Source organism: Sinocyclocheilus anshuiensis, unplaced genomic scaffold (genome assembly GCF_001515605.1).
Source record: "Sinocyclocheilus anshuiensis isolate Anshui unplaced genomic scaffold, SAMN03320099.WGS_v1.1 scaffold67, whole genome shotgun sequence".
NCBI classification, from domain to species: Eukaryota; Metazoa; Chordata; class Actinopteri; order Cypriniformes; family Cyprinidae; genus Sinocyclocheilus; species Sinocyclocheilus anshuiensis.
Window position 1 is genome coordinate 2,759,072 of NW_015552546.1, and position 10,990 is coordinate 2,770,061.

At 32.1% G+C, this 10,990-nt stretch overlaps 1 protein-coding gene across 1 annotated transcript in view; it reads right to left on the bottom strand.

Annotated features, from left to right (window-relative positions):
- Positions 1-4,916: 4,916 nt before the first annotated feature.
- atp9a (ATPase phospholipid transporting 9A) overlaps positions 4,917-10,990 on the bottom strand; it is a 57,642-nt gene continuing 51,568 nt past the window's right edge. The window contains exons 27-28 of the mRNA XM_016454706.1: positions 10,657-10,860; positions 4,917-5,743 (exon numbers count right to left, since the gene is read on the bottom strand). Of these exons, the coding sequence (XP_016310192.1) occupies positions 5,607-5,743; positions 10,657-10,860 (341 nt within the window). The 3' untranslated portion in view covers positions 4,917-5,606. The remainder of the gene's footprint in view (positions 5,744-10,656; positions 10,861-10,990) is intronic.

Consider the following 10,990-nt stretch of genomic DNA (forward strand, 5'->3'; position numbering starts at 1 on the left):
GGTTTCCATCAGCATGAAGCAGCGCTGTGCCGTCTGGGTTACAGCAGCACATCGGACTTTTCCAACAGCAACAGTTGTATTTAAGCCGTAGCTTTCATATGGAAATGGCACTTTATATCACGTCCCATGGAGAACTTTCGGCATGTTTCGGAAAAGGGAAAATCTTCAGGCCATGTGCTTGATCGCTTCCAAAACTTTCTCTGCTAATCTGTCATTTTTCCCCATTGTGCTCTGTTACCTCATATAGGGTCACTGAGAATATCATAGCATACTATCCCTATTTCTGCAATTTCTTTGTATATTGCAAATTCGGATTTATTTGTTTATTTATTGGAATAAGGTGCACTGATTAATTGTTCACTATTTCTGCAAAATCTTTGTATATTAGTATGATTTTATGCCATTCCAAATGTAGTTGACCATCTATTTATTCATTTGTTTATTTGGAATAAGGTGCACTGATGAATCCTTCACTTTATTTGTCCGTTTTCTGTGAATGTGCGAGACTTCCGGTTCATTCGCCGCTGTGGGGAAATAACGAGAAGAATTAAAAAGTGCAGCAAAGAGTAAAACTTTGATAATACATTCAAATAATATGGTAAGACACACCAGTTTGCAATATCAAGCAGCAAAACGAGCTGTTTTGTACAGCTAAAATAGCTGGAAGCCAAAACAGACACATTTAATTTACAAATGGCCACGCCCACTTTTACGAGAAAAATCTGTTCAAGAAGAAAATTTCCTAAATGATAAAAATCTTTGCTTGTAATCGTATGTTAAGGATGAATTGTGTGTTTGTGTGTGTATCATAAATAATTTACAATTAATCCTGTGTAGCCTTTTCATAAAAATATGATTAAATATGGTTAACGTTGTTTTTATTTGCATATTTTATGCGTCAGTGTCATTGATTGGACGAACGCAGCACGTGATCTGATTACATAACGGCATTAGTAAAAAAAAAAATTTTTTTTACTTTTTGGATTATAAATGTAAGAATTAAAAGCTTCATTCATGTTTAAGCGTTTTCCGTGTTATTTATTAAATAAAAAAATGCAGTAAAAACAGTAATATTGTTAAATATTATTACAATTTAAAATAACTGTTTTCTATTTGAATATATGGTCAAATGTAATTTATTCTTGTGATCAAAGCTGAATTTTCAGCATCATTACTCCAGTCTTCAGTGTCACATGATCCTTCAGAAATCATTCTAATATGCTGATTTGCTGCTCAAGAAACATTTCTGATTTTATATAATTCTTGTTATTTGTTTGGTAAGTAGCTATAAGTGTGATAATGTACACAATGTATTCAGCACAATGAGTGTGTTTATTATTGTTGTTGCTAGAGCTGTGGTTATGATCACAATCAGAAGTGAAAACTCTTATGTCAATCTCTATCAGCAGAGGTGAAGCTTTTAAAAGCCTGCAGTGTGTATAAATAGCTCTGCTGGGGTGTGAGAGCCGCTCATGTCTCTCTTTAAGTGATTTATCATCATCTAAATCCTCTGTTGATGTACACAATGGAATACAGCAGAGCAAGTCTGGATCTGTGTCTCATGGGCCAAAGGTTTACATGACATAGTGCTGAGTGCTGACTACATGTTCAGTAGTCAATGCTACTGTAAAATACTGTTCTCGCACTTTTGACCCCGCAGCAATTACTGTTAACAAACATTTTCCTTAATAGTAAGAATAAATAGTTCAAGATGGCTAATGTAAAAAAACCAAAAAAAACCAAAAAAAAAAACATTAAAATAGTTCCAAGACTATGACGCAAAAATATATTAATAAATAATAAATAAAATAAAAATAAATAAATAAATAAAAAATAGTTCAAGACTATGGCTAATGCAAAAAACAAACAAACAAAAAATAGTTAAATACTATGGCAAATAAATAAATTGTATATATATATAATAACCATTTTGTCCAGACATATTTTTTTGTTAGATGCTAATAATTGCAAAAATTAAAATAAATACAAAATTTATTTAAATATAATACATACTAAGATATAATAACAACAACCATTTTGTCCAGACATACATTTTTTGTTAGATGTGTTACAAATTAATATCACAATGCAAAAAAATGAAATAAATAAAAAACATTACATGCTTCATTTTTATTGCAAAAAAAAAAAAAAAAAAAAAAAAAATTAAAAAAATATATATTTTCATTGTACTACAATGTAGGGCTGTGCAGAAAATCGCATTCGATTTTTTGCCCAGCCCTACTACAAAAAGTATTAAAATATCATACTAAAAATTGAATAATAATAATAGATTTTGGGATAAAATATCAATTTTACTCCCATATTTATTGTCCCATTGTATTACAGGCTTATATAAAATAAAATATGAATTCACTCATTTATTTGTAATTATTTATTTTTATTTTGGGATGAAACACAACTTTGACATTTCTTTGCGAGTTTATTTCTCCGACACAATTATCTGCATGTGTCCTTGCTTACATGCTCGTCTGCTTCCTCAGTCTCAAAGCAGCTCTTGCTCTGGGTCTGATCTGGCAGATAATACAGACAATCTGGCTGAGCTGTGTGTCACGTGTGCACTGTAACGTCTGGCCACATGAGAGACGAGTAATGATACGCTTCACCCAGAGAGCTCATTTCTTCAGCACCATCAGGGAGGAACATGAAAAGTACTAAAATTAACATTCAAATTTGAGCCAAAAGCACAGAGAAGGGGGCCTCGTCTTCAATTTTTCAGCGAAAAGCTTGGTAAAAATAATCTGTTTTATTACTGTAATGCATTTATTTATCAAACAGCTCTGCAGTGATGAATGTAATTTTTGAGACTCCCCCTTCTGGTGAAACATGATAAATTTGTCTAAAACACAATGGCTGTGTTCGGAATAGCATACTACTCTTTACCCTTTCAGTATATATATGCTGTAAGTATATCAGTATATAAATAATGGTTGAAACATTTTATAATGTCGAGCCGTTTCACATACTATTATTAAAAAATAGTAGGTAATAATAGTAAAAATTCTAGTATTGCAATCCGGATAGCTGCCATAAAATAAAAATAATGAAAATAAATAAACACATGAGGTCAATAAAAAATAATATTTTTATTTGTCAAGGACGCATTAATATAATTAAAATGACAGTAAAACAATGTATAATGTTATAAATATTTCTATTTTAAATAAATGTTCTTTTGAGCATTCTATTCCTCTAAGGATCCTGAAAAAAATAATTTCCACAAAAATATGGAGCAGCACAAAGATTTTCAACATTGATGATCAGAAAGATCACGTGACACTGAAGACTGGAATAATGATGCTGAAAATTCAGCTTTGCATCACAGGAATAAATTACATTTGAACATATATTCAAATAGAAATTAGTTATTTTAAATAGTAGTAATATTTCACAATTTTACTGTTTTTTACTGTATTTTTAATCAAATAAATGCAGCCTTGGTGAGTAGAAGAGATTTCTTTCAAAAACATAAAAAATCTTATTGACCCACAAACTTCTGAATGATAGCATATATATATATATATATATATATATTAATATATATATATAGATATATAGAGAGATATATAATTATACTGTATTAAGAAACAGGCAAAGAACTGGTTAAGAAAACATTTTTATTTTAAACACCTCTTATCCTCAGACACACTCGTCCCTTTTTTGTTCTGCAAGTATTAGAGTGCAAATTCCAACACAAATAAGAAAAATTAATAAATAAGAGCCATTTTTTTTGTTATTTACAATTCAGCAGATTACATTACCAACCAAAAAAATACTTTCATATAAACATAAAAAAACACAAGAGTAGTCAGGTGAAGATCATGGCATTGGCTCTAAGTCTAGGTCCACATCACAATCAGTACAAACTCTGATCCATGCAAGAGAAGTGTCAGCTCGACAGAGTAAAGTGTCTGAAGGTGAAAGAGTATGGCACAGCTACAGAAAACACAGACACCAACATAGTGATCAATGTTAAGTGCACGTCACATTCGGCATCATTTACAGAGACAAACGGCGGCTTTTAAGGACACCTCGAGGAGAAGATTACAAGGTTTGGTGCGGACTGATGCATCATGGGGTTTGGCCCTGTAAACCGCTGATTGAGAGTATGTGAGTGTATGTACGGCTCGTAATGGTCAGACGGGGTTCAGAGCGTCAGAGGTCACCGCATGAGTGGACAAACACAGACGCAGGACATGGAAATAGCTCTGTTTATTATAGCACTGTATCATCCGTTTATTCAAAAAAACCTGCAGTGAGCAGCGGAGGTGGGTTAGTATGCATTGCTTCCGGTTAACTTAGTAAATTCAGTGCCCAATCAATCACACACTCAAACTAGCACAAGAACAATCTGAACATCCTTTCCAACAATCACACATATAATAATAATAATAATAATTCGGTAACACTTTACAATAAGCTTCCATTTGTTAACATTCGTTAAGTTCATCAGTTAACACAAACTAACGATTAAAAATATTTCTTCTGCATTTGTTAATCTTAATGCTAATTTCAACATTTACTAATACTTATTACATTTAATTGATATATTATTAAAATCAAATGATGTATCAAATATAATTGGACATGAGCTGGCATGAACAAACAATGAACAAAAAAATCCAATTGATTGAAAAAAATCAAAAGATGTATTTAATATAATCTATCTATCTATCTATCTATCTATACAAAATATGTATTTAATATATTTTATCAGATCAAACAATCAATGATATATATATATATATATATATATACACACATATATATCATTGATTGTTTGATCATTGATTCAATTATATTAAATACATATTTTATTTAGATAGATAGATAGATAGATAGATAGATAGATAGATCTCTCTCTCTCTCTCTCTCTCTCTCTCTATATATATATATATATTAATTAAAAACGTACTACCAAATTAAAATTAATTATTGTTAACAAATTGTTTAGCAAACACCTAACATGACCAAATAATACTATTTAGTAATATCTGTTAGTTATTGTCTGGTAATGCATTAACTATCATTAACTAATGGGGCCTTATTATAAAGTGTCACCAATATTAGTGTTTTTTTATCATTTTTGGTTGTACAACAGATGCGTTGTTTTTAACCTGATCAAGTCACATGTATCAGCATATTCAGTAGTTTTGGAAAGAAATAAAAAGGTCCCAAAAACACCATAAAATAAGTTAAACTCCAATTTCCCTTTTACCCTTTGTGCAATTTTTTCCTTTTCACATTACAATACAAACGCACAAAACTGAACTCGAAATCGAGACGCGTAATAGCACTAGATTATTAAATCTCACGGAAAAACTTCCCTGTTGTCTGACGGACGATTCCCAAAGCTAAGCAGCGTGTTTAGTCTTCCTCAGGGAGAGTGATTCACTGAAAGCTAAACGCTGGAGAAATGACATGATTCAGAGCGAACACAAGCGTCCATTCTAACCAGACTGACAAACTAGCCAACGGACCAAAACAAATGCAACATCAGACGTGTTATTTTAGCATCGGGGTGAATCAAACCTGACGTTCCAGCAGTTTTAGGCTTGTTTGAGCGGTTCGAGGAGGCAGTGAAGGGCTCAGGAGGTCAGTTTGGAGTAGCTGGGAGGCGAGAAGCGCCGGCGCAGGTATTTGAGGATGTAGAGCGGCAGACAGCTGACCAGAGTGATGGCCGTCACCTTCCACACAAACGACAGGGTGGCGATGAAATACACATCTGTCAGGGACACAAATCAAAATGCTGTTAGTGTGCGGCTCCTCTGGGATGTTGTTGAGCATCTGCTCATGTTGCTCTCAATCGCATGTACTCTACACAAAACTGGCAAGAGTTTCTTGATCTGGCAAGCTCTAATCTGATTGGCTGGCTTTACGCAATTTCCGAGAATTAGAAAGGAGACTTTGATTAGCCATGTTTAGAAGATTTGGAACAGTTTGGAGTATTTGGAAAAGTTTGGAAGATTAGGGGCATCAAATCTTTTAAAGATATTATTTTTAAAAGTATTATTTAGTTTAACTAATTGACATTTTGTGGCTGTATATCTCACAATTGTGACAATTTCTTACCCTTATCTCAAAATATAATTTGCAAAATTGACATACATTTTCACCAATGTTATGTATTTATTTATTTGGAGCGAAGCTGCTGTGCATCAATTAAAAAAACAAAAAAAACAAAACAAAACAACAAAACAAAAAAACAAAACAAAACAAGATTGTGGTATCAAGCATTTCAGACCAGGGCTATTATAGTGAACTAAAACTAAAACTGTTTAACTTAACTAAACAAAAATTTGACTTAACTTATTTCAGCTAGTTGCCAAAGCAACTATTCTAATTGTTATGTAGTTTAAGTTGATAAAATGACTACAACTGAAATGAATAAAATTATAATAAAAATAATAAAAACTATACAGACATATTAAAAATAATAATTAAAAACAAAATTATTAAAACTTCAAATATAAAATATACAAAAAACAATATTTTCCTTTCTACACGGGAGTTGTGCAAATGGCAGCATAATTTATACATTTAATTATACTTGTTAATGTAGAATTATTTTCAGTTAAACTCTCAAGCAAAAAAAAAAAGGTGAAAAATTCACTATAAATATTTTTAAATGTCTTTTTAACATTTATTCACAAATTTTTGGGTGGGTAAGATGTTTTAATGTTTTTTGAAAAGTCTGTTATTGTTCGTCAAGACTGCAATTATTTGATAAAAAATACAGTAAAAACTGTGAAATATTATTACAATTTAAATCTGTTTTCTATTGTAATATATTGTCAAATGTAATTTCTTCTTGTGATCAAAGCTGAATTTCCAGCATCATTACTCCTGTCTTCAGTGTCACATGATCTTTCAGAAATCATTCTAATATACTGATTTGCTGCTCAAGAAACACTTATTATTATAATCAATGTTGATTTTGCCAGTGGCATTTGTGATATTGATCAAGTCTGGTCTGTTTCATGTTTCATGTCTAAGTCACGCACTCACGTAATAGTTTCCCATCAAGGCTTTTGTTCTATTCTTGTTCACGAAATGTAAAACCCTGCTGAATAAGCCTTTGGCTCTTTTTTAAACTTTTATTCCCAGAAATGTAGGGAACGACTCCAAGCCAGCGCTTGTGAAACGCTCTCAGACCACAGTCAGGTCAGACTGGGATCAGACGTGTTGCGCGATTGCAGGAAAGCGGTGTTTGTTTAGTGTGGTCAGGTGCCACACACCGCTGGATGCCTCATCAACACTACTGAAAGAACACTTGTTCTCGCGCTGTGAACGTGAGCCTGAGACGGACACAAGTCATCTCCACCATCATGGATCCATCATCTTCTCTGCACCAGATCCAAGAATGAATTCTCCAAGTGACGTTGGTGGGCAAAAGGAAACCGGTTGGGTTACCATTACCAACGGAATTTACGTTTTTTTTGATAAAAGCATCTACTAAATGACTCAATGCAGTGTCTCCACACCTTTCTACCAATTCATTTCCATGATGCTTCTATTATTATTATTTTTTATTTTTTTTTGGATAAGGATTAGGCTGGATAAGGATTTTGTAAATATAGTAAAATATATTTAAAAAATTCTAAAATGAATATAAAAATATATTTTAATCAAATTTTAAATTAATTTAAAAAATTTTTATTCATTATTTTATATAAAGTGCTGCCACGAAAAAAAAAGAAAAATTGTTTTCTAAAACAACTTACATTTTTACAAACAAATACTACCAATAAAACTAGAAAACTGTTAAAATATTAAAAAAAAACATTATTATATTATTATTTTTAAATTGTATTCTATATTTAAATTTATATTTAAAAATTTACATTTTTATATGCATTATTTTATTTAAGAAAAGTGCTAAAGCAACTGATAAAATATTAAAATTAAGATTTTATTTTATAATAAATATTTTTCACATTTCCAGTGTAATATTTATTATTTTATATATAAAAAAGTGCACTCTCAAAAAACTTCTGGTACTAAATATTTTTGAGCTGAGTGTAGCAAAAACCAAAAAACAAACAAACAAAAACCCCAAACAAAATTGCATTGCTAAAACAATTAAGCAGATAAATTTATATTATATAATACCAATAACCAACTAAATAAAATAAATAACCTATTCAAATAACCAATTATAATATTATTTTGCATACTGCTCTATTTTATTTATTTTAAAGTTACTTAAAAAAATAAAATTTCATACTCACTATTTTAGTGACTACTAAGTGCTAAAAACAAAAGTAGATAATGTTACGCTAAATACTACAAATTAAACTATATTACACTAAACAATTTAAATAACCAATTATTATAATATTATTCTGAATATCACTATTAAAACTAAGCCACAAGGTTGTCTCTGCAGGGATGTGTGAACTTTTTTTTTTGAACCAGTTCATTCAAAGATATCATCGAAATGATGATTCAATTTACTGATTCATTTATTAACACAGTGCATGTGTGAGTATCACCTCAGTTTGTTCGGCTGTAAACAAATGTGACAAAAACAGTGATGCTTGTTGAAACAAGCAGCAGCTTGTTAGTAGAGAAACTGCTCTATTATGAAAACTGCTGAAATTAAACTACAATAATGTAAATATGTGAATCCTCGATTGCTTTTCCTTGTAAGAAAGTGTGCACTCTTGAAATGGAGAAGCGCTCTGATAAACACAGAGACCTTGGCCAGAGTAGCATCAGCGCAGCAGGAAATGAGAGCAGGCTTGTGGTATTTCCCTCTGCAGCGCCATGGGCCGCTCTCGGCTGCAAGCACAGCGGACGGGACAGAGGTGGCTGGAATGCTGACTCAGCGAGTCCCGCACGTTTTAGAGATTCACACCGAACTCTCTCTGAGGAACACAGGATTGGTTGTGTGGAATGTGGCCACATTCTTTACCTGCACGTCCGAAATTCTGACGTCAAGATCGTTCAATAACAACAGGATTTAATGACGATAATAGGTTATAAAGCAGTAGCAAAAACCTTGAGCAGAAAGCACAGATCAAATATATAATGCCACTAAAATGACAAGAAGAGGACACGAACGAGATTAAAAAAATTAATCACATCGCACGACCGTTTCAGTAATGTGTTAGAAGCAAAAAAAACTATACTTCCCTAGTTGACTGATTACATTAATAACTGCAAACTTTTTTTATTACAAGTTGTCTGAATTGTGACCCTGGACCACAAAACCAGTCATAAGGGTACATTTTTCGAAATTGTGATTTATACATCATCTGAAAGCTGAATAAATAAGCTTTCCATTGATGTATGGTTTGTTAGGACAATATTTGGCCGAGATACAACTATTTGAAAATCTGGAATCTGAGGGTGCAAAAAAATCAAAATATTGAGAAAATCACCTTTAAAGTTGTCCAAATGAAGTTCTTAGCAATGCATATTACTAATCAAAAATTAAGTTTTGATATATTTACGGTAGGAAATTTACAAAATATCTTCATGGAACATGATCTTTACTTAATATCCTAATAATTTTTGGCATAAAAGAAAAATCGATAATTTTGACCCATACAATGTATTTCTGGCGATTGCTACAAATATACCCCAGCGACTTAAGACTGGTTTTGTGGTCCAGGGTCACAATTATGTTTAAATGAAACATTATCTAATTAAATTTGTGCTAATTTGCATAAATTTCTAGAACAGAAATCTGAACAAAATCAGTTTGAAAATTCCTGTTTCATTTTGTTTTTAGGCGAATGATATATAAACAAACAAGTCTGAAAAAAAAAAAAAAAAGAAACTTCATAATATAGAGAAAAAAAAACTTCTGGGATTAAATATTTGTATTTAGCATTAAGCCTTGTACACACCGGGACGATTATCGCGCGTGCTTATCGCCACAATGTGTGCTGGGCAAGACTGTTTTGTGCTTGAGCGCCACCAAGTCGTGTTTTACTGTAACTTCAGCAGCTCCAGGCACGTGAACAAAAGCGCCAATCTCATTGGTCGGACAGTTTTTAATGCGGCACGTCAAACCTAAAAAAACGAGCCCAAAGCGTTTTTTTAAAAATTACGCTTTTACGCCTCGCGTTGGTGCCCTTTGTTTAGTCACGAGGCGTTAAACGTCGGCGATAATCGCGTGCGATATTCGTCCCGGTGTGAACAAGCCTTTACATTAATTTTTTTTAAAATTTCTTACATTTTACAAACAAATACTACCAATAAAACTGCTACATTATTTAAATAATCATTATTAGAATATTATTTTGCATATTGCTATATTTTATTTCAAATATATTTAAAAATGCAAATTTTTATATGCATTATTTTATAAAAAGTGCTAAAACAATTGATAAAATATAATTAAGATTTAATACATTTTATTTTAAGACAAATATTTTTCTAATAGTTTACATTTATCACATTTTTAGCATAAAATTTATTTTAGAAAAAAAAGTGCACTCACAAAAAGGAACTTCTGTGACTAAATATTTTTGAGCTGTAACAAAAAAAAACAAAACCTTCCAACCAAACAAAACAATTTTATTGTTGTCTATAACAATTAAGATAAATTAAATCTAAAACAAATGAATTTCAATACAAAAGAAAAACTCTATGAATCTGGGAGCCGTGTGTATAATGCAGACTCACCGATGAACTCGTGCAAGAAGACGAGGGATGCGATGTAGCAGGCCAGACTGAGGAGTTCAGCTACGATCATCAGCCAGTGCCACGTCTGCACGGTCAGCGCCACCATCAGCAGCTCTGTCAGGATCAGAGACGTGAACGAGATCGCCACGATGTGCACAAACTCCGACTCGAACAGCAGCAGAGCCCCGTACATGATGATGCTACCTGAAGAGACGTCACAACACACAGATATTAAAGATGATGAAGAGACCTGTAGCAGTGTGTTGTCATGCCATAAAACCTATATCATTACTAGTGCTGTCAAACGATTAATCGCGATTAATCGCATACAAAA